The sequence below is a fragment of the Topomyia yanbarensis genome, chromosome 3 (assembly GCF_030247195.1).
Source record: "Topomyia yanbarensis strain Yona2022 chromosome 3, ASM3024719v1, whole genome shotgun sequence".
In the NCBI taxonomy this organism is placed as follows: domain Eukaryota; kingdom Metazoa; phylum Arthropoda; class Insecta; order Diptera; family Culicidae; genus Topomyia; species Topomyia yanbarensis.
This window is the reverse complement of record NC_080672.1, coordinates 141,641,917-141,666,865: the sequence shown is the minus strand read 5'-3', so window position 1 is coordinate 141,666,865 and position 24,949 is coordinate 141,641,917. Positions and strand designations below refer to the sequence as shown.

Below are 24,949 nucleotides of genomic sequence, written 5' to 3'. Positions count from 1 at the left end.
TAATTGTAGATGGATTCTCCAGTTAAAATAAAGGTATGTTTCAGTGTATCGTAATATATTTGTGACGGTGTAGTGAGATATGAAGCAGTAATTGGCCGCTAAATTCAAGAGTTTTGCTAAGCAACAGTTGTTACGGCATTTAATTAGCAAGGGACTGGAAGGTGAAGTATATTTTTCAATATTTAGAGCCATAGTACTCAAGGGAGAGCAAGTAGTTGAAGGGAGAAAGTTTAGAAAAGCGTGGAAGGATCATATATGCAAGCTTAGAGCTCACCGGCGACTTAACTTTTTGTCTGCTACCGTAGGAGTCAGGGTCTTTTGGCATTAGAAATGCGAATCACCTGAGTCTACGGCATGTCCGGACAAGCGTAAAGTAACTAGATCTACAAATTCAACAGTTGTGTTTACATTTTGGGAAAAAAATCACCTTTTTACATTCATCGCAGAATTCGTTAGAATCGGGATTTGCTGCGTGATCGTACGTATCACCCTGTAATTCAGGAACCAGAACTCGGATACACACAAAATTCAACAACAGCTGATGGACCTTTCATTTAAAATCAAGTTTGTCAAAATCGGTTCAGAAAATACCGAGAAATGTGGACAAATCAACAAATTTTGTTTTGTAACCATACTCTTCAACTCGTAATCCGGAACAAGAAGTCGGTTGAAAATGAAATTCAATAGCAACCTATGGGAATATTATACCTTTCATTTGAATCTTAGTTTGTAAAAATCGGTTCAGCCATCTCCGAGAAACCGATGTGAACATTTTGTTAACAAATCCGCACATACACACACATACATACATACATACATACATACACACAGATATTTTGCGATCTCGGCGAACTGTGTCGAATGTTATATGAGACTCGGCCCTCCGGGCCTCGGTTAGGAAGTCGGTTTTTGGAGCAATTGCATAACCTTTCTATATGAGAAAGGCAAAAGAATAATATTTAATTAGCTTAATCAGCATGAGTTCAATGTTATCTTCATGTGATTATATTTTGAAATGTTGGTGGAATGGGTTTGAAAGTGGAGGGATTGGGGGGTTAGTAGAGTGAAAGTGGAGGATGCGTCAGAAATCCTTCATCTTATTTCGGTATACGGGGGGGATGAAGGAAATGCGGGCGTGAGGGTGGTCCAAGGGGACGGTAGTGATGAAGGAGGGAGATGTAAGGGCAAGGCGGGGGGGGGGCGGGGGGGGGGGGCTCTGATGCAATACTCAGCTGCATATTTTGCCTTCCATTTGAGACTTGGTTTGAGAAAATCGGTTCAGTCATCACCGAAGAACCGATGTGACTTTATTTGTGTAATATGCCCGGAATTCCGGACTTCCGGAATCGTCGATAGTGGACAATATATTCAAAGAATGTTTGATTGGCAATCAGTGATCTAGATCTGCGATTTGAAGTAATTTGGTGACCATTTTAATAGTTTTTAGCCTCTGAGGTATTACGATTGTACCGATTTATATGGGAAATTCCAGTGTATCCTTACTAACACCCCTGTAACTCCGGAAGCAAGAGTCAGAACAGAATGAAATTCAGCAGCAGTCAATAGTATTACTGTATCTTTCATTTGAAATCAAGTTTGTAAAAATCGGTAGAGAATTCGTAGGGGAATGGGTGTGATATTAGCTTAGGAACTTGGCGGGTTCCCCGGGGGCGTCATGAACTGTCATAGGTGGCCAATGTGGTCAAAGCTGCTTTGATTGATCATTAGTGATCCAGACCCGCAAACGAGAATAATGTTACATCAATTTTAATATGTTTTACATCATTTGAACATCATGGTGGTACCAATTTATATGGGAATTTGCTGTGTGACCGCACTCTTCAACCCGTAACTCCGGAACCGGAAGTCGGATCAACTAAAAATTCAATAGCAGCTTATGGGAGCGTTATACCTTTCATATGAAACTAAGTTTGCGAAAATCAGTTCAGCCATCTCTGAGAAAATTGTGTGAGTTTAAATGACACACACACACACACAGACATTTGCCGATCTCGACGAACTGAATCGAATGGTGTATGACACTCGGCCCTCCGGGCCTCCGTTAAAAAGTCAATTTTTACAGTGATTGCATAGCCTTTCTTTATATGAGAAAGGCAAAAACGCCGTAGAAAATTACCTAGTGGACGGATAATTTTCTAGCTTTCATACTATAAAATATAACCCATTAGTAAGCTTTTGGCATATTTATTTCATTCAGCGTCAATACTGTAACCGTACGCTCGCACTTTACGCTCCATTTTACTCACCAGGTTCTGTACAATATTTCGCTGCAGCTTCTTCTGTACGGAAACCCACTCTTTCTTCATGTCTTCCTCCAATTTGACCTCATCGGGATGCTTCCGTAGTAGCCCCGGAAGCTGCCGGAAGTCTGCCTTGACGTAAGCCTCATCATCGATAAGGAGACATTGAGGTATCGTCAGCATTTGGGTGCACAGTTTCCACGCCCGTGACTTTCCCACCTTATTTTGCAGTTCGTCACGTTTTGCAGTCACGTGTATGCAGTCCCTCCCGGTCCTTGGCTCTCTGAACGAAAGACTTGGACAGATTCTACTTTTTGGCCACATCTCTAACCGAAGCATTGGGATTCCGCTTAAACGGTTACACTACACGCTTGCGATCCTGATCACTAATTTCTCGTCCCGTTCAATGCACAGAGTTTGGTAGTAACGTTTAAAAATATAGAGTAAACAATACACTCTAATCAGGAATTAGTAGCGTTTCACTCAAATGGCACGTTCCCCACGTTGATCGAAGATTTGTTCCTTGTCATGAATCGTCTTTTCATCATATCCCTGATAGGAAGGTTTGAGGAAGTGGTAAGGTTAGGGGTAGAGAAAATAACGACACAGAACAATTAAAACAGAGCATGCTGCACTCTCGGAAGGATACTGAACGATCTGCAGGTGCTATAATAACAGGAATAAAGCTTCCAACCCCGGAGGGATTTAGAATTTTTATTTAAACAGCGAGCGGACATATAGACACCCCCGAAGGGATATTGAGATAACAGAACGACAACACCCCCGAAGAGTAATTTTCATTCAAATATGGCTTAAACTCAACCGCTGAATGTCTGAGCAAAAATAGATTCTTTTACCGCAAATGCCCTGATGAAGTGCAGATTGTACACCACACATAATTGCGAAAATTTCTGTTTGAAATACGGTACAGTATCTACCAAGCGAATTAGATTGGTTCAATCTTATTTTACGACAATAGAAACCAGCACTATTCTTCAAGTTTTCGCACCATCCAGCCAGACAACTATTCCTCACGAGGAGGAATTCTCACATTTAAAGTTCTAAAAGGAAAACTACATCACTGAGAGCAAGTGTGTACTCATCCCAAGTAACCATTTGGGGCCACAGTCTTGTGTGGCTAGTTGTACGATCTATTGGGTTACAATTCCAGAGACTAGTAACTTTAAGACGGTATGTACAAGAAAGTGCTTCTTGTTTCAGAAACACGTACAGTGGTTTTATGTTCAAGAGTGCCTCTAGAGAAGCAGTAGATGTTGTCGAGAACGCACCAGCCATCGCCATCAAGACCATCCTCCGAAGATGGTTTAGCTTTCATTGGATTGTTATGACTTCTCCCTTCTGTTACCAAACAAGGCACCCGTAAGCCAGTATTGATCTAACAAATGTTGTGTAGAATGTACTTGGGTTTGAGTCCCTAAGATTTGCCGAAAGCCTGTCTACCTTGGCCGGAGGCCATGCAAGCTTTCTTGACCTGAAATCGATGTGAGCTGTCCAATTAAGTTTTGAGTCAAGAATTACCCCAACGTATTTAACTTAACTGCGACAATAATTTAAGTCAAAAAACTACAATGGACGAGCTCCGGTTGTAATCCTTCGATGCGTGAAAATCCTAATTGATGTTTAGATTAACTGATAGTCCAACATGAAGACACTATTGCTCAACAACACATAAGGCTTGTTGCATCAAATCAAGAAGTGTGTTAATGCAAATACCGGTGATCGGCGAAACCATACGTCGGAAAACCAACCTCATTAAGTTTCCTCAACAAGCCATCGGCGACAAAGTTCCATAGAAGTGGTGACAACACACCACCTTGAGGACATCCGCAGACACTCAATTTGCTTATCTCTACTTGTCTGAACAATGAGCACAGATGTCAGTTGTTAAGCATTTCGTGATATATGAAGATACTCCATGACTTCGTGCTGTTTTCAAGATGGATTCGAATGACGCAATACGGCACCTTCAATATCAAGAAAAACTCCCTAAACTTAATTGCTTTTGTGAAAAACCTTTTTCAATGTTGTAGACAACATTGTGTAACAGGGTGGTAGTAGACTTCCCCGCTGATATACATGATGCATTGCATGCAGCGGGTGCTCCCCCAGGCAAACATTCCGCATGTAGTGTCGATTAAACGTTTCACTGATTTGAGAAGGAAGGAGGTCAAACTGATTGGTCTAAATCTCTTTGCCTACTCACAAGTGACGCGGCCACCTTTAGGAATGAATTTTACAGTTATTTCCCGCCACGCTAATGGAATGTTTTGCCTTTCTCATACAAAGAAAGGCTATGCAATCACTGCAAAAAACTACTTTTTAACAGAGGCCCGGAGGGCCGAGTGTCATACACCATTCGATTCAGTTCGTCGAGATCGGCAAATGTCTGTGTGTGTATGTGTGTGTCATTTAAACTCACACAATTTTCTCAGAGATGGCTGAACCGATTTTCGCAAACTTAGTTTCATCTGAAAGGTATAACGCTCCCATAAGCTGCTATTGAATTTTTAGTTGATCCGACTTCCGGTTCCGGAGTTACGGGTTGAAGAGTGCGGTCACACAGCAAATTCCCATATAAACTGGTACCACCATGATGTTAAAATGATGTAAAACATATTAAAATTGGTGTAACATTACTCTAGTTTGCGGGTCTGGATCACTAATGATCAATTAAAGCAGCTTTGACCACATTGGCCACCTAAGACGGTTCATGACGCCACCGGGGAACTCGCCAAGTTCCTAAGCTAATATCACACCCATTCTCTACTGATTTTTACAAACTTGATTTCAAATGAAAGATACAGTAATACTGTTGACTGCTGCTGAATTTCATTCGGTTCTGACTCTTGCTTCCGGAGTTACAGGGGTGTTAGTAGGGATACACTGAAATTTCCCATATAAATCGGTACAATCGTAATACCTCAGAGGCTAAAAACTATTAAAATAATCACCAAATTACTTCAAATCGCAGATCTAGATCACTGATTGCCAATCAAACATTCTTTGAATATATTGTCCACTATCGACGATTCCGGAAGTCCGGAATTCCAGGCATATTACACAAATAAAGTCACATCGGTTCTTCGGTGATGACTGAACCGATTTCCTCAAACCAAGTCTCAAATGGAAGGCAAAATATGCAGCTGAGTATTGCATCAGAGCCCCTCCGCCCCCCCCCCCCGCCTTGCCCTTACATCTCCCTCCTTCATCACTACCGTCCCCTTGGACCACCCTCACGCCCGCATTTCCTTCATCCCCCCGTATACCGAAATAAGATGAAGGATTTCTGACGCATCCTCCACTCCCACTCTACTAACCCCCCATTCCCTCCACTTTCAAACCCATTCCACCAACATTTCAAAATATAATCACATGAAGATAACATTGAACTCATGCTGATTAAGCTAATTAAATATTATTCTTTTGCCTTTCTCATATAGAAAGGTTATGCAATTGCTCCAAAAACCGACTTCCTAACCGAGGCCCGGAGGGCCGAGTCTCATATAACATTCGACACAGTTCGCCGAGATCGCAAAATATCTGTGTATGTATGTGTGTATGTATGTATGTATGTATGTATGTATGTATGTATGTATGTATGTATGTATGTGTGTGTATGTGCGGATTTGTTAACAAAATGTTCACATCGGTTTCTCGGAGATGGCTGAACCGATTTTTACAAACTAAGATTCAAATGAAAGGTATAATATTCCCATAGGTTGCTATTGAATTTCATTTTCAACCGACTTCTTGTTCCGGATTACGAGTTGAAGAGTATGGTTACAAAACAAAATTTGTTGATTTGTCCACATAGGTTTCTCGGTATTTTCTGAACCGATTTTGACAAACTTGATTTTAAATGAAAGGTCCATCAGCTGTTGTTGAATTTTGTGTGTATCCGAGTTCTGGTTCCTGAATTACAGGGTGATACGTACGATCACGCAGCAAATCCCGATTCTAACGAATTCTGCGATGAATGAAAAAAGGTGATTTTTTTCCCAAAATGTAAACACAACTGTTGAATTTGTAGATCTAGGTCACCAACAGTCATTCAAAGTCTGTTTGGCCACACTGACCACCATCGACGGATCCGGAAGCATCCAAATTTAGAATAACTGTTATATTGGTTTCTCGAAAATGGCTAGACCAATTTGATCAACTTAGTCTCAAATGAAAGGTGTTGCGTCCCCGGAAACTGATATTAAATTCCATCTCCATCCGACTTCCGGCTCCGGAGTTACGGGCTGTGGAGTGCGATCACATAGAAAACTCCGATTCAAACCGATACCGCGATGAAAGCAAAAAGGTGCTCTTATATATACTTACCAAGTGTAATAAGAATGAAAGACATTTCCATAATGTTATATTGTACGAACCAGCTATTAAATCATAGTTTGGAGAAATGAGAAAGGCACAATTGCACGTCTAGGTAGATTAAAACAGGTTTTTATATATATTTTTATTTTAGAGGCTTTCAGCTTTGAGCTGATTCACCTCTTCGGAATATATCCTATTGCAAGACTACAAGTAAGATTTTTTTAAATATGCTTGTAGTGTTCATATACTCTTTGTAGTAGAACTGGAATGATCTTTTCCCCGAGACTTATACGGAGCAAAACCTTCAATCGACCATTTGATCGATTCGGTTGTCACAATTCTACGAGCAAATGCCCAAGAATCAGAACTACCTGAAAAGAACTCAGGGGCAGTCGTCAGTGATAGCTCCGTACAGCCTGGAAATTGCGTGTCAAAAAGACAGTTGAGTACTACATCATCGTCAGACGAGTATTCACCATTAGCGTACTTATGATCAGATAACGACGGTTCGAGCTCGTTTGGTACGAGCCAATTTGCCAATTTATGCGCAATACCCTTAGAGTAGAGAGTTACATCTAACACCTCTTCTCTGCCAGCTCGTGCAAATGTTGAGCGATTTCCTGAATGTGTACTACTTCAGTACTCCATTAATTCGGTGCCTCTCAGATTGATATTTGAGCTTCCCAAATTATGAACATTTGCATCACTGGGAAACCTATTTCTGCCATAATATGATACAACTCATTGGAAATCATCAGAAGGTGATGGTTAATTATGCGGTAAATATGCCGAACAAAAGACGTATTTCTTGTTATGTTATCCACAGCCATATTGACCGTGACAACACATGCTATTTTTGTTGAAAACTACGAAGTTGGAATTAAGTAACTTTCCAACATAGAAGCTTCTTTTATGGAAATGCGGTTCGTGAACCATAGCTATGAGAGCTGTTCCTTCCTGCACAAGGCGGGATACACTACACATTTCATAAGGGACATGGCCATTCTTTGAATCCCACGATTTGCGAAGAAACAAACGTCCACTGTTTTAGAGGTTCGCGTAACACAGCAAAGGTAAGACCAGCGACACTCCATGCGCGACTGGCATATTTTAGTCCTGCCAGTCATTCAGTCCTGCGGCACAGAGAAACGCCTTGACTGAGAACACCTGTTTTAAGTCGCCTCTTACGACATGGGAGCAGGAACCCAGTGGATTAATTCTTGGTTGAGTAACTTCAACCCGCCGGATGCCACGTGGCCTCCTAGCTGGTTCTGTCCAGAGAAAGATAATAGACTGTTATCAACCTCCTAGTGGACCCCAACCATAAACAGCGAAAAAAATACAGTGTAAACAATATAAACTACTTCTGCCTAAATTTTCAAGAGAAAATACCCAATGGGTTATTGTCAAGGCATTTTTCCCGTAATGCAATTTGATGTGGGACACCCTTTAGAACGGTGTTTTTTCCAAATATTATACTCTATCGCCCTTTGAGAGATTCCTAACCAAGAACCAAACATCCAGCATAACGCCAACAAGATTGCAAAAATTCGTGATATCCACCAACGTCCAAATCAAAATAAATTCTTCTACAATTAATCTAAACTTGAAACAGTTTATTATATTCTACATGCTTACATTTTTCCTTCACTTTTTTTGTTTGCCTTAACGTGAAAAGAAATCCAACAAATAAGTATGGAAGTTTGATAGGTGCAGTTATATAGTTTACCAGAATTCAATGTATTAGCAAAATAAATACCTTAGTATCAGAACAGAAACCTACGGACGAGTTTGTGTGATTGATGTTTAATGCTAACACAAAAATATCTAATCAATGCTTTACTCTATTTTTCAACTATAATGAAGATCAATTATGCGTACGTTCAATTGGCTTCGATGGTGTTTGTTTTTGCTTTGTTCGTGAACAAATGGTATGCTGAATTTCCTTCTCGCTTTTGCTAGGTCTTACAAATTAGTTTAACTAAATATTTCCAATAAAATAATTCCAAGCATAAGTTTCACACTCGGCTGTTTGTGTTTCCAGTTGCAATGTATTGGTTTTAAATCACTTCATCCCAGACAGTTTCAGCTGCTGGGAAACATGCGCCAACCTCGCCTGTACGTTCATGCCACTAGCCATCAAATGCTTACTTTTCTACTATCGCGGTGAAAATCCCTTGTTTGTTGATCGTTATTCCTCGGTTCGACGATAATTGATTCAGATAGTTCTTAATCTATTTATCTTCGTGAATCAATTCTCTCCAACCCTATTACCTTTCTTCTATTATTATATATAGGTTGTTTGATATCTTTGATTCGTGTTAAACTTCTCAAGTTTATCGCCTAATACTAGAAATATAATAAATTTTACTTCGTCTTGCTGCTTGCTCACTTGTTGTTTAGTTTTAATAAATTACAAAAAGGTACAATCTAACATTGAATAGAAATTTCCCGGTTCTTGTTTCTCGTTTTTTATTAGATTTTATTTATTTATGTTCCATCCTTAATATAGACATCATCTTACACGCTAAAGATATATGTACCACCCTCATCAGTTGAGATATTTGTCATTGTTTTAGTTTTGCCGTTTCCGTGCGTGCATATAGCTTGGTGTGGGATGTTTCCATTTTTTCTGTTAATTGATTTGTTTTTACTATTCGAATTCAATAGAGAATGTGTCAGGGCGAAATTTCGCGAAAGTGTTGTGGGTAATTTGGCTGCCACTTGGCACATTGAAACCTTAGCTAGCATGTGATGAAATTGGGATTAGACCCGAAAAATGAGAAGCAAATGTTTAAAAAATCAGAAGCATCGAAAAAATGATGGAGGAGATATTTCAGCTTAGAATACGTATTATTGACTGATGCGATCCACAGGTTTGTTCATAATTATCGATAAAGTAAATATCTGTGTTTATTCGTTGGAGGTTTATAGATTACCAAATTGGATAGCTTTTGAAAAAACATTTACTTTTGCAGAGGACAAATAAACTTAAGCAAAAATTTGGATGCTTTTTGGTTTTGCCATTAACTCGCAGTAGAAAGTGAAAATTGACGATTGGGGCCATTTTGAAATCCAAGATGGCAGTTAACGGTTACCACCAGCCCCCTGCTAGGAGCCATTTTGTCCTAGCCAACATCTGTCTTTGTTAAAATCAAAACAACCCAATGCTATTGCACAGGCGACATGGGCCTAGAAGCGGGTAGGTCCAAAATATGTTGACTACTGTCAAAGTATGTATATCTCAATAGCGGATGACAGGAGTGACACCCCCCTGGTTACCACAAAACATTGAAAGCAGCCATCAATATTGGTGTCATATAAAAGGTAATGATTAGTAGAAGCTGAAAATTGATAAGTGGCGCAATTTTGAAATCCATTATTGTGGCTTCCCGTTTACCAAAAAACACTTAAAACCACCATCAATGAGGATATCATTTGAAAGGTAGTGATTAGTAGAAAATTCATGTTTGGCGCCATTTTGAAATCCAAGACGGCGGCTTCCAGTTTACTGCAAAACACTGAAAACTACCATCAATATGGGTGTTATTTGAAATTTAGTGATTAGTAGAACGCGAAATTTGATGATTAGCGCTCTATTTTGTAATCCTAGATGACGGCTTCGGGTTACCAACAAACACTGAAAACCATCATGCGTGTTATTTGAAAGATGATTAGATGGCGAAAATTGATGATTGACGCCATTTTGAAATCCAAGATGGTGGCTTTCAGTTACCGCAAAACACTGAAAACCACCATCAATATGGGTGTCATTTGAAATGTAGTGATTAGAACAATGCGAAAATTGATGGTTGGTGTCATTTTGAAATCCAAGATGGCGGCCTGAATTGTAGTTTGATTCGCCTTCCTACCTGCTTTCCAGTGAGGGGAGGCACAAAAAAGTGGCTCTTCAAGGTGACTCTTTGAACGAAATTGTGCAGCTCTTGGTGCACAGATCTTACTCTTTATCGTTTTCAAGTTTCTCTTTGTGCGGTCGTTCTGCACATCGCAGTGTTTTGTGCTGCTCTATTTTTAATCGGTGTATTTCGCTCTTTGTGGCTCATTGTGTGAGCAAAAAACAAGCCTGGTTCATTAAATACTTATGTTCAAAATGCATCCTGATTTTCGCTGGCCATCATTGAAGATACGGGCATCAAAGTCGAAACAACCATAGGCGCTATCATGTTTTTTATTTAAATGGCCCACCTCTCACCCCCACACCAAAAGGCTCGCACAGAGAGCCTTCTGGTAGTGGACACATCAGTTCTCAGCGACAAAAAAGGCAACACAAATAACCGGCACAATAAAGATATTAGAGTTAATGTTGCACAGAGAATGCGCAAAATTCGCAAAGGAAAAAAGCAGTTTTTTTCCACACCGTATGTCAGATCTTCATAAAAATCAATCAGCGTGTGTAGAATGTTGTTACAGTACTGCTGATTGATTTTTATGAAGATCTGACATACGGTGTGGAAAAAAACTGCTTTTTTCGTTTGCGAATTTTGTACATTCTCTGTGCAACCTTAAATGCAAGAAAAATAACTGCATCGAGCACCCAGTGGAACGATGTTCCTTTTAAGGGGCCCGCTATAGTATTTATGATAGTCACAGAAAGTATTTTTTTCTAAATTCTAGTAGGTATAATTATTATTAAAATAATGCACATAAAGAAAACTTTTTGGTGAATAACTAAATCTATATTAAAAATTCTCTAGTTTTATTTCTTTTAAATGTTTCAGCCTTGTTTCGAATTGGATGCGATTTGTTATATGTGGTTATTCAGTAGGAAGCCGATTACAGACCGTTGGCCCGATAAATGAAATACGTTTTTGACCAAGGTTTGTGGAGGCCCTGGAGCGTTGTAAATTATTGGCTTGCCTGGTTCTATACACACGAGTGCCTGTGGTGAAGTGTAAATTATTATGCGCTATTGGGTTATGCAAAGCATTAAAAACATACATTGCTGTTTGAAATTCTGTCAAACCAAGCAATGGCAAGATGTTATGTGAATTATTGTTGTAGAGTAGCATAGTTGCATACATAACTGGTTCTTATGTTCATTGCGCTCTATTGTCTAAGGCTGGTAAATGAACGTGATGGTTCAGCAAGGGTTTGGAAAAACGACATCATTAACCTGACTAGGCGACACTCCAAGTATATCATTGCCGGTGATCTGAACGATAAGCATGAGTTGTAGAGAAACAGCAGGAGGAATCGCAAAGGCGTCATTCTCGGCGATGACCTCCTAGGTCACTACAACATCCTTTCTCCAGACTTTCCAACCTTCTACTCCCACAACGGAGTCGGATCAATGCTGGATCTTTTCATCACCAACATCAACGATCAAAGCATAGATAGTCCATATGACAGGGCCATTGCTGAGGGCATGGCCGAGATTGATCGATCAGACAGTCTGATCCCTGAGGAAACAAGAGACACTGCGGATGAGTTGATGGCTTTTATCAGAACATCCAGCTCATTTGCCATCTTAGGTAAAATCTTTAATCGGTGCTGAAAGTTTTGTTACTTCCCTTCAGCGTGGAAGTTAGCTAAAGTTATCCCAGTACTAAAATCGGGGTAAGATCCTTCTATTCCTAAAAGTTATTAACTCACCGGCTTGCTCCCTGCCCTCTCCAAATTGTTTGAGAAGTCAATCCAAAGACGCGCTCTGTCCTTTGTCAACGAGCGTAGTGTTTTCCTTGAGGAATAGTTTGGGTTTCGTAAAGGAAGATCCACCATCCATCAACTCACCAGCGTTACCAACATCATCCAGCGGAACAAGTCAGTTTCTAAAGCGACGGCAATGGGAATTCTAAAGAAGGCGTTCGACAATGTGTGGATTGTGTTTAAGCTGCATCGATAAAATTTTCCAACGTATCTTATCAAGATCATCAAAAATTGTCTTTCAGAAAGAGCGTTCCAGGTGTCCCAGAAAAATGTTCTTTCAGAAAAAAATCATCACTGCAGATGTGCCCCAGAGAAGTATCCGTAGGCCCATTCTGTATAACATCTTCACTTCTGACATCCCACCCCTGCTGGGAGATGGAGTCCTGTCACAGCAATCCTCTACAAGGATCTGAAGAACAAATTACAGATGGGCCTGGATGCCCTGACTAAATATTTCACGAGCTGCCACATTCCCACATTCGAATTCGCCAAGACTTGTTCTATCTAACCTCTAGGAATGACTCTCGACAGACATCTGATTTTCATGTCTTATGTTAACAAAATTATCATCGAATGTCACATATTCATCCGATCTCTGTACCCGCCGATATTTAGAATACCTAAATTGAGCCTGGGGAACCAGATGACTGCCTATAAACAAATCATCTGCCTTGCCATAGAATACGCGGTCCCTGTATGGTAGGGCTGTGGCCAGACACACAAACTGAAGCTTCAGCACATTCTTAATAAGATCTCGAAGATGATTCAAAACTTCCAAAAACTCAACAAATGATTAAACATTACAAAAAAGGGCTAAGAAAACAAAGAGAAGAAAATATATGTAACTAGCTAATACCCATCGTGCGTTGCTGAGACTTTCAACGAAATAGAAGGAAAACACAATTTGTTCCGAGGCGCAATTTGGCGGGCAGATATTACCCAACCAATAGAGCACACAAACACGCTCCATAACATATGCCTACTATGTATAAATTTTTACGGCAATCTGTCAAGCCGTTTGGAAGTCCATAAACATAAGTATATATTATATAGACTAAAATTAAGATGCAGAGCCAAGTGGCCAAATCACTTAAAATGTAAATCAAAACGGATTCAAATACAAAAAATAATTAAGAAGAAGATACCATCAGGATCACTGATTTTTCTGTAATGTCACAGATTTATTGACCAATTTTTGGTCACAGATTCTTTTTCATACATGACGAATTTTTGCCATTTTCATGATTTTTTTTTAATACATAATACAGATTTTTTTTGCTGAAGCACAGATTTCCATATGGCATCCCTGAATGGCATCAGTGTTATCCCTGTCGAAAAAAATGCGGACGAACTGCCTAATATCGAAGACTGCATATCAAGAAGACTGGCAACTCTGTCCAGAATCTGGAGACAGTAACAGCAACGCCACTTGCGGGTAAAGGTGGTACTTCCCATAGTGATGCACACACACATATACACTTTTACATAAAGCTTCCTACCTTCCTCCAATAGAGGCGCTGTAACCTCTGTCGCTTCTCGTTTGTATGGGGGAAGGAAAGAGATATCAGTCTTCGTAATATGTAGTCTTCGCTAATATCCAGGTCGTTCTGCTGTCAAAAAAGAAAGAAAAGAAGGCATCCGCCAACTAAAATTGCATTTCTGGTCAAAAACAACGAAAAACCCGGGCGACTATTTTCGTCACATAAAGAATTGGGGCCTAGGGGCAGATCACTCTAAGAATGTATAACAAATTTGCATCAAATTAAAAAAAAGGATTTAATTTCCATTTTTGCATCAGCTTTGCACTGCCTCGCAAAAAAGTTTGTTTAACAAACGTCCTACGCTGATCCACTTTGTTCGACGTTTTGTTAAATGTAGGGCTAGTTTTTCTGTAGGGTTTTGACGTCTTACACGCAACGCAAAACAACATTGCACGCAACGCAAAAACATCCCGAGCAGAGTCTGATAACAAATTGAGAACTCAACTCGATGTTGTGATGTAGTAGGGAATGATTGCTCAGGTTGTTATCATTTTGGTCGTTTTAACGGTTAAAAGATCAAAATCGAAAGCAGAAAAATTGACATCAAACATAAAACTATTTATGCTATCAGTGAAAGCAAATTGAAAACTCATTGAGATGGTGAAATATTTCATTGAAAACAAAATAAGTAACCAATTTGATGTTTGTCAAAGAAATAGAAACAAACAATTTTTTCTAAAAATGTAAGCACATCAAAATGAGAGCAAAATATGATGTCATATCTGAAACAGTTTAAACTGATATCAAAATAAGATTTCAATTTGATGCTTGATATCAAAATATGTTGTCTATTTGCTGTAATTTTGATGTTGGACTTTGCTCGGGATTGCACGCAACGCAAAATACATTATGAATTTCTATTTTGATGGAAATAAATGCATTTAATTTCCCTAGATTGGGGCCCCATTCTCACAGTCACGTCACTTGGTGACTAGAAGGAAATTTTCTTCTAGTCACTAGGTGACGTGACTGTGAGAATAGGGCGCGTTCTCTGGTTCTCTAAATCAACGTACAGTCCGTTTAGCTGAAATGTGAAATAGTTGCTCATATATGTATCCTGTCCCCTTGCTTGTGATTTTTCTGTGCTTTAAACGAGACAAGACCCACAAAAAATGTATTTTAATTGAATGACGCTTTTTGAAGTTTCAACAGTGTGGTTTCGTTTTAAAAATTTCTGCTGAGGCATTTTAGCATTGAAAATACTTTACTCGACTTTATAGGGTTGGGCTAGGTGTAAAACTAAAATTTGAAATTCGACCCGCATAAGTTTTAACGACTGTAGCACTGTTATAGAGTAATAAATGTAGAAAACTTAAAAATCGACTTAAAATCTTTTTTTTGGTATTTCAACTGTATATCATTGAAAAATCCGTATTGTAAAAATGTGGGAAAACAGACAAAATTTTTGCTTACGTTTTATAAATTTTGGATTGATGGATGGATCATAATTCGAACACCAATCGATTCAGATAACTGCATGTAAAAAATGTTATCAATTTTTTGTGTGTTTCAATAGTACAATATTGAAAAATTCGTGAATCTGCAAAAAATGGTAAAACAAATACAATTTTCATAAGCTTGCGCAAGACTTCTCCTAACACAGACCTCATCTTCACACTCATAAGCGTCATACTATACTTCATGGCCATGCCTACTCTGTACACAGGATGAGTAAGATCATTGCTGCTGCTGGTAGAATTTGGCATGAAAAACGAGATTTATCTGAATAAATAAAATAGTTCTTTCAGCCCTCTTGGGGTTTCCAGGGTCATCGCCACCAATAATATTATTATACACTCATGCATATACCTTAGGCAGATTATCTTGAATCTGTTTTATGTTTGTCAAATCAAATTCTGTTTTGGATACGCTCTTCTTCCCTTTGAGACAGACCCTCGGTATCATTTCTCATTTCGTCGCTGTTGTGCTATCTTATGACAAACGCCATTTTGGGGTAAACTGAGTTAGATATGCCACATTACTTGTTTGAAAAATCTCTACAAATTGGCGTTTTCAGAATTTTGAAATTCTACTTGGTTACTTAGATATAGCTAGAAACATGATGAGAAATTGTTAGTTTTTTGCTTCAAATCACTATATCTAGGGATTGGCTCAAGTTATATTGAAGTTTTAGACGGTTTTATGTGTGAAAATGTCTGAGGAACACAATAGCATAAACATTTTCGAAAGAAAATTATACGAGTTGTGAGAAAAACACAGTTTTAGTTTTGAACTGGAAATAAAATATGTTTGGCAACACTGTAATCAAGAATAACCATTTTTTCTAGATTCCCTGACTCATTTCCTTTAAAATGCATTTCACCGAATGTTTCTAGACCATATGAACTCAAAGATATGAATAAAAGTTAAAAAGTGATGATTTTTTTCTATGGAATATTTTCCATGCACGATTATGACACGTCATACAAATTTTGTCATCAATACACGCCTATGACACGTGTGAGTGCGACTTTTGTTTACATTCATAGCACAGTTTATAAAGAATAGTTGCGCAAAGACTGAAGCAAATCTACCTATTGAACACTCAAAATGTCTACCTATCGGACACGAAGAATAACAATGCTGGAATGCGTGGGGAGTATCGTTATTATGTGATTATAATTATGAGAAAATTCAATGATGTAATATTAACATTATACAAAACCAGGAATATTTCACTTAATGGCAATTATTAAAAAAAACATATGTTCACTGATATTCAAATTTGGCACTATTTCAAACACCGGAACAGCTCTGGGTAGTGTTAATAATCTTCCACCGACAGTGGAAATATGAAGGCATTTCTCATAGTTAAAGTGCAGCTAAAACTTTGACGCATTCCATTTATACATATGTACTTATTCAAATTTATCATACGCTGCAAATTCGACTATTTTTTGTCACACCCCAATCAGACGGCAAGCGGCAAAAATCAATGCATTTCGTTCTTAGTTGCGGATCAGTTGTGAACCGGAAAAAGCTTATATTCTTTATACGATGTTATTTATCGTACTGATTTTTACAAAATAAAACTAAACACTTAATTTTAAATTTTTAAATGCACAAAGTAACTAACTGAAGCGTTCGAGAGAAGTCATTTGAAATTTAACCAAAAATAAAAGGTTGCCAAAATTTAAAAAAGACCAATGATTGGTCCAATGTTGCCAATCCTCTTTACGCAACTCTACTATTAAAAACTCTGATTCATAGTAAAAACTCGCAACATAGTCAACCGATCTTCGTAATATTTGAGAGATTAATGCAGAACAGATAGAAGCATCCATTGTCTTCTTTGGATTGTTTATACCATTTATAAGTTTCAAGATATTCAATCTCAAACTTTAAAAATCGTTTTTCTCGAAATGTGCTAAATGGCGCTTGTCATAAGATAGCACAACAGCGACGATTTGACATGAGCCACGGAAGAGGAACGTTCGTCTGTCCGTACGGGAAAAATTTTCCCGTTCGTAGGTGCAAGCGATGATAATGCAACAGAAGCGAAATGACGAATCGCTGGGTAATATCGTGCGTATGAGCCGTGCCGGTAACGTTCGAATCGTTTCATAGGATTTTCGACCCGAATCACAAGATATAGTTGTCAGCAACCGCCCTTATTGATTTATTTGACGTCTAGGATATATATATATGTAAATACGAAATAAGACACATATGTATTATATGTGGCCGAATTCTAGACGTCGGGGTGCTTTTGATAATACGTCCTACATATAAATTCGCAAGGCACTAGCAAAAAGAGGAGTGGAAAAATCGATAGGGGAATGGATTCTTGCAATGCTCAGGAGTCGAGAGATCACAGCAACGTTGGGAGACACGAAAGCAACTATAACAGCCAAAAGAGGCTGTCCCCAGGGAGCAGAGCTGAAAAAATTTGATATCCCTGCGTGAACTTGAAAGAAAACGAAATTCAATTCATGCCCGCTGCGATGAATGAAATGTTTGGTTCGTTTCCCTCGCCATTCGTTCTCCCGGCGCAGCGCAGTCTGGTTCGGACATGTTCGATTTCAGAAGCAAATGGGATTTTCGATTGATTGACACCGGTGTAGTGGATTGCACTGGTTTTGCACTTTCTAGCAGAAGTGTCAATGGAACATACCCAGTTTTCTGCACTTCTGCTAGAAAGTGCAAAAACGGTGCAGTTTCAGTGCACTCCACTACACCGGTGTCAATCAATCGAAAACCCCAAAAGTGAATTTTATTTCTATGCTTGCTCTGAGAGGGATTATTGAGCAAGAGTGCACCAGATATAGATTACGCATTTCACTTATGCTCGAAAATGTAGAAGATGCTAACTTCTGCCTTCAAACTGTCGACTTAATAACAAATGAATGCTTTGGTTGATGAATGAATTTATATTTCATCTGCACTCAAGCGTTCGATTCTGCATGAAATTTCAGTCAGTTGGAAAGTGAATGAATGAGGGAGCCGGTGAATCTGAATGTCGGTTTCGGTAAATGCAAGCAGAAATAGGTAACTGATTTTGAAATTTCGTAGCACTGTCAGAGAGGCGTGCTATCACAACTGCTCTGGTCGCTAGTGGTCGATGATCTTCTCAATGATCTGACTGAAATGGGCTTCGAGATTGTTGGATATGCAGATGACACCATCCTAATTGTGAGGGGAAAACATGAATCTGTACTAAGTGATCGGATTCAATTAGCCCTGAAGTTCATCATGACATGGTGTTTCAAAAAGGGACTCAATGTGAACCCTGCAAAAACGGTTATTGTACCGTTTTCCAATATGAAAAAACTGAACTTGGATCCCCCAACGCTCAGTGGAACTACAATCAACTACGCAGAAAAAGCGAAACATCTAGGTGTTAACCTAAACAAAAAACTGAATTGGAACTCGCACCTGACATACGCCGTTAATAAAGCATCAACAGCACTGTGGGCGTGCAGTAAACTCTTCGGGAAAACTTGGGGTCTCAAACCGAGGTTGGCTTACTGGTCCTACACAACCATCGCAAGACCACGATTAACTTATTCCTCCATTGTGTGGTGGCCCAAAGTTAAGCAAAAGACCGCCCAAACTAAACTAACTAAAGTTCATAGGCTAGCCTGCCTCTCTATCACAGGCGCTATGAAATCAACATGCTTTATCTACCTTCATTGCACAAACATGTTATGAGGGAGGCGAGACTTGGCTCTCTGAGTGCTAAAGGGTAAACTACTATTTGATAGGAATTTAAATGGTCACCTGAGTATAATAAAGGAACTTAAACTAAACCCTGTCTTGACTACAGTTCAAGATAAAATGGAGGCTAAACCGAAGTTTGAGGTCCACATAGTGGACGTTAGATGTGGGATGTAGGGGGTCTCATACTACCACAAGGTACAATATCATTCTATACGGATGGTTCTAAAATGGGTGAGCTGATTAGCTCGGGAGTCTACGGACCAAGAATTAAAGAAGCGATATCAATGGGAATGTGGCCTACACTTTTCCAGGCAGAGGTATATGCAATATACACGAAACTACAGACACGCAAAAATCTTCTCGGAAAACCAAGCAGCACTGTTGTCATTAAGGTCGTCGAAAAGTGAGTCCAAACTGGGGCGACATTCGGCCTTATTCTGCGCGGCGTGTGACGTGAGGTGACTAAACTCACCTCACTTTACGTGACTTTTTTCGCTCGATTCTAAGAGTCGACTCGGGTGAGGTGAGATTCTCCATTGCGGTTAAATGGGCGTCGCACGTCACGTAGAGTGAGGTGAGATTAGTCGTCTCACGTCACACGCCGCGCAGAATAGGGCCGATTATGGAGCCATTTCGAATCGACTTTTTAATACAAGCTTGAATACAATAAACCTTTCGTTTCGAGATGCGCAATGCCACCCCTGGTCTGGGAGTACATCACATCTTTACAATAAGTGGCAACTCGGAATAAATTAATGATATTCTGGGTACCTGGCCACCAAGGAATCGATGGTAACGAAGTGGCCGACGAATTAGCCAGGCGTGGTGTATCAAACATGTTTGTTGAACCAGAACCATTTCTAGGTATATCTAACTGTGTCATCAAACTAGAACACTATTAATAAATTAATAAACGACTGGCGTAACGTAGAAAGTGCTCGACAAGCAAAGAAATTCATACATCCAGATACAACGAGAGCCAAAAAACTAATGAATCTAAAAAGAAAAGATTTACGTATAATCAGAGGTTTATTTACATGACGGTCTCATCTGAAAAAATGGCAAAAGTCAAGATGACATTTGTTGATTCTGTCACTACGAGCCCGAGAGCTCGGAACATATTCTCTGCCATCGTACAGAACTATTTTTTCGAGGGGAGCGATACTTCAGAAGCCATCTTATGACGCCTCACGAGGTATGGCATAACCGTCCCAAACGGATACTTAGGTACATTAATAATGTACTTCCTGGTTGGGACGACACATGTGGACAAACAAACAACTCGATTCCAACTGCATTGGATTCGGGCAATTTGTAACATGTAGAGCAAACAGGGGCCACAAAAGATAACCTGAATAGTGGTGGCAGTGGCAAAGTTTCCCCTAACTAGAAAAAATATGTGTCCGAAAAAAGACACGCACATTATCCACCTAATTTAATGTCATTTGTCCACCTAATTTAATGTCATTTGTCATAAATTCCACTCGATTTAACCTCAGTCTTGCATTAACACATTGACATGGTATTTAAAAATCTCATTATACAATGTTATTAACGCACTTACTGCTAAAAAGAGTACTTTATTTGAAAAATGACCAAAATACCTAAAATTTAAACTTTTAATCACTATAATAGTCTATACTGTGCAGAACAGTCGTCCGATCAAGGGAAAATTTCAGTTTTTTTGTTTGTTGAGTTGTCCGCTGCGAGCTGTTGCGCGAGATTGTTTATAAATCCGCTATTTTTTCCCACCCTTCCAATTCAACTTCCTCCCTTCCCCTTCTCCTTTCTTTCCGCTTAGAAAATCAGAATAAGACACGGTCAGGCCCAAATTCCCTTTCTACAAACGGGGAACGTGCCATTGGAGCCAATATATTCTGATTCCTGATACAAGTCTGTATTCAAAGCACGCTCAAGAAACGTTGGTGCCTACTTCCAGTTACTAAGCGAAAAGTGCAGTATATTTTGTTATATATTTTGTTATTGTGAGAAGAAGAAACTGTGTGACACCATATTGACGCTTTGAAAGCTCGTGTAATTAGCGAGATACCGGTCAAAGATTCTAGCATATGGAGGAGAAAGAGTGAACTAGAACGTGACGTAAAATGTGTTCAATGAAGAAAGTAAGGGAATTTAGGGTTTATTCAAAAGCAATTCTTCAATCGAATCTAGCCTTATTCAATTGCATTTCTATACTGCAGACTCCTCTTTTTGGAAATTTTATATTTCATGCGATTAGACCATTGAATGCAGTTAAAAATCAGATACACACGGCCCTATTCTGCGCGGCGTGTGACGTGAGACGACTAATCCCACCTCACTCTAAGTGACTTTTCTCACCCAATAGGGATCTTTAATTTGCAAAAATTGTGCCAGTTTTTCTTATGTATTAATAGCGGGTGTCCTTACGAGTACACTCATATCATTCTTAAACCTTAATAATTCTTTTATGATTTTTAAATTTAAAAAAACCAAATTAAATTCAACCAGCAAACTGACAGTTGTCCTACTAAATGACGTATCTGCAAATATCTCGTTCGCCTCATTGTTAACCGGGACAGCACCCCACACAGCATGATCTGGTACTTTGTCAATCCGCTAGCAGCCTGCCATCCCAAGTTTCATCTGCAAACTATGGTAGATCTGATAAGGCAACCTATAGAGTCGTGCAAGTCGCATGAGTTTGGATGTGTTATTGTCCTAAAAGGAAACAAACTAAAAAATGTTTTTTCCAATAGTTTTGGACCAAAAAATTGAAAAAAGACTGAGATATTAACTCACGGTACTAATCTGCATCAGAATATCGGCCCTATTCTGCGCGGCGTGTGACGTGAGACGACTAATCTCACCTCACTCTAAGTGACTTTTCTCACCCAATTCTGAAGAGTCACTTCGGGTGACGTGAGACGCCCATTTAAGCGCAATGGTAAATCTCACCTCACTTGAGTCGACTTTCAGAATAGGGTGAAAAAAGTCACGTAAAGTGAGGTGAGTTTAGTCACCTCACGTCACACGCCGCGCAGAATAAGGCCGTATGTCTTAACCCGCACACTCATAAAGATCCCTATTCTGAAGAGTCACTTCGGGTGACGTGAGACGCCCATTTAACCGCAATGGTAAATCTCACCTCACTCGAGTCGACTTTCAGAATAGGGTGAAAAAAGTCACGTAAAGTGAGGTGAGTGTAGTCACCTCACGTCACACGCCGCGCAGAATAAAGCCGTCAGTTTTAGCTATCGCAGGCACATGATCGTGACATATTCATCGTTGTGTAGAATAATTCGGAATGTTAAAACTCGTGCAACGATTTTGGTGCCGCAAGAGCCTATAATCAGAAACATTGAATCCGACGATTAGGTCTGGCAGGGATAGAGAAGTAAATCAATCAGTAACATCGGTAATCCGTTCTACATCATTAATGGAGGGTAGAAGCACGGTGAACGCTTATAATTTTTAATGATGCATTTACGATTGAAATTACCGTTCAAATTTTAGCTAATCGTGAATAGTGTCATCCTAATGGAACACAGAAACAACTATTAAAATTTACCCTTTCGATAAAGCGAAGGACTCTACGTACGACAATCATGTTTATCTTTTTAACGTATAACATATAACGTCGCAAAAAGTGTGTAAGAAATCGCATAAATAGAGCAATACACTAACACTTCCCGCCAGTAGGTATTTCGATTGTTAACTGATATGAGAAGACTATGTAGGCGAACTGTACCATTCAAAACTTGAGGATCGCATCCTATCAAACACTATCCGCTTAATTATCTCGTCCTTTCGTTTACTTTGGTATTTTCTCCACATTTCCTATTCTTGCTAAAAACTCCAAATAAAAACATCCAATGTTGGTGTAATCAAATGTGATTTTCGTGTATATGTGCTGTGTATTCAATACTTGCATTTTTTTACAACGCTCTGATCAAGTTTCCCAATTTTTGTATTCGAATGTTGTTTACTATGTTGTTGCTGTTTTGCTTTGTTCACATCTCCCATTGTTCACCCTACAGAGTTAATATTTGACTTTGTTAAAATTCTTATAAACTAATATGTTATTTCCGTGTGTAGTGTTGTGTATTGCCTCCACTTGTTCTATTAGACTATTCGTCCACATTGATTTGATCCGGTTGCTATGATTGATAAATCAGTGGTTGTGTATGGAGTTTGATGTGGCTTACCGTCTTTTATTATGGTTGATGCTATTTATAAACATTTAGAGATTTACTTCTATCAGAAGATGCTTGTTTTATTTATCCTATACAATAACGGTGTAAGAGTTATTATTTCCTCATTTTTTGTGACCGACTTACTAACTAGCTATTAGCGTACAACTACTACTATGCTTACTATCGAATAATTGTTTTCCCATATTTGAAGTTTAGTGGTTGGCTTCGTTCAGTTTTCTTTGCGCAAGGAGCATTTAGCATTAAGTTCCCACTAGGGCTCTCACTTGGGATTGGCTTCTTTCTTCTTCTTCTTCTCCTCCCTTGCTCTTCGGCAGAACAGAAAAAATAATTAATAATAGCTTATGTCCCCCATTTCTGTTCCCCTCCGAGCAATAAGAAATTAATAGATTTTAACTACTTATAAAATTACTCCCTTGTTTGATTTCTTGTTACATGCTTGTTGTCGCTTCCATAAGTTAAACTGCTTGAGTACTTTGTTTACTTTTTCTTGCTTCGCTTTCGATTAAAAATAAAACACATTAACAACAAAAAAACAGATGAAATAGTTTGCGTTCTCTTTGCTTCTTGTTAATTTGCTCTACCAGACGTCGGAGATAGTTGGCTGCTTACTACAGCTTTCGACATGCGCGATTGTCTGATTTGAGGAATGTCTAAAATTTATTCTATTGCATCTGGGTGAGATTGTTCCCTAAAAAGTGTTCCTTTGTTTATACAGTTTCCGTAAGAGATTTATTTTAAAGCTGTTAGTGTGTATTCTTTATTGGAAATAATTTGTTTCCTAGTTTTTTTTTTTCTTCCGCACATTTCAATTTGAGAGAAAAAAATACAATAAACTAACGAACCAGAAATTTAAAAGTTCGATATAAAACGCTAAGTAATGATAATAAGTGTTAACCATTGTGAAACTTCACGTCGGAAAGCCTCAGAACTTAAAAGCTGATTGATACACATTTGTGAAAAAGGTGCCTTCACTATTATAGCCGTACACTAGTTTAAAACTAAATTGGAAGCTTGAAATTTTTTGTTTTCTTTTTGGATTAAAGCCATTCGAAACCTATAAGATGTGATACGTCTTTGAGCAAAAGTAAACTAATTTTTAAAGAAACCTTCCTTGGTGTTTGCGTGTACGTGTTGCCTAGTAAATAAGTAAATATAACCTACAAAACTGCAAAGAGTTGCCATATCATAGTGACAAATAACATTAGAAAGAAAAGAACTTTCATTGAATCGAACCTATACACGACGTTTGCATTGCTATTGCTCGAGTGTTTGTCCACTGAATGTAAATAATTTGCTTTTGCTTGAGGTTTGATTCTCCTAACTCGTCAGTACCAGAACAAATTTAAATATAGCTTAACCGAAGCAGAAATACCTTCCATAATTATTTAAATAATTTCAACTGCTAATCCTGACTATGGCCACACACCATTCAATGCTATGCGGTGTGTCCCTACTTTTTTGTTTTCCTCTAAGGACTGGATTTTACAACATAATAGTGCTTCTCTAGCGTACTACTAGAATGTACAATTACTGAAAATCTTACGAAAAAACGCATCGTAAAACGTTCCATATAAGTTAGTAAGAAATAATAAACTGAACAGATAAAACAATACTTCCTTTAAGCAAAGTACATAACTTTTTTGGTATCGGCATGTACGGTAATTGCACGAGCCATTGCACCGGGAGTTCGATCCTCGGAGCAACCACTCTGGTGAGATCCTTCGCCGGAATCGTGTTCCTTTTCCACAAGATGGTATCTGCAGCACAAATGAAACACATAGAATTA

The 24,949-nt window shown here is 38.9% G+C and overlaps 1 protein-coding gene across 2 annotated transcripts in view; it reads right to left on the bottom strand.

Annotated features, from left to right (window-relative positions):
• Positions 1-8,194: 8,194 nt before the first annotated feature.
• LOC131690562 (protein argonaute-2) overlaps positions 8,195-24,949 on the bottom strand; it is an 87,900-nt gene continuing 71,145 nt past the window's right edge. For both annotated transcript variants that reach the window (XM_058976440.1, XM_058976441.1), the window contains exon 13: positions 8,195-24,920. In XM_058976440.1, the coding sequence (XP_058832423.1) occupies positions 24,782-24,920 (139 nt within the window). In that variant the 3' untranslated portion in view covers positions 8,195-24,781. The remainder of the gene's footprint in view (positions 24,921-24,949) is intronic.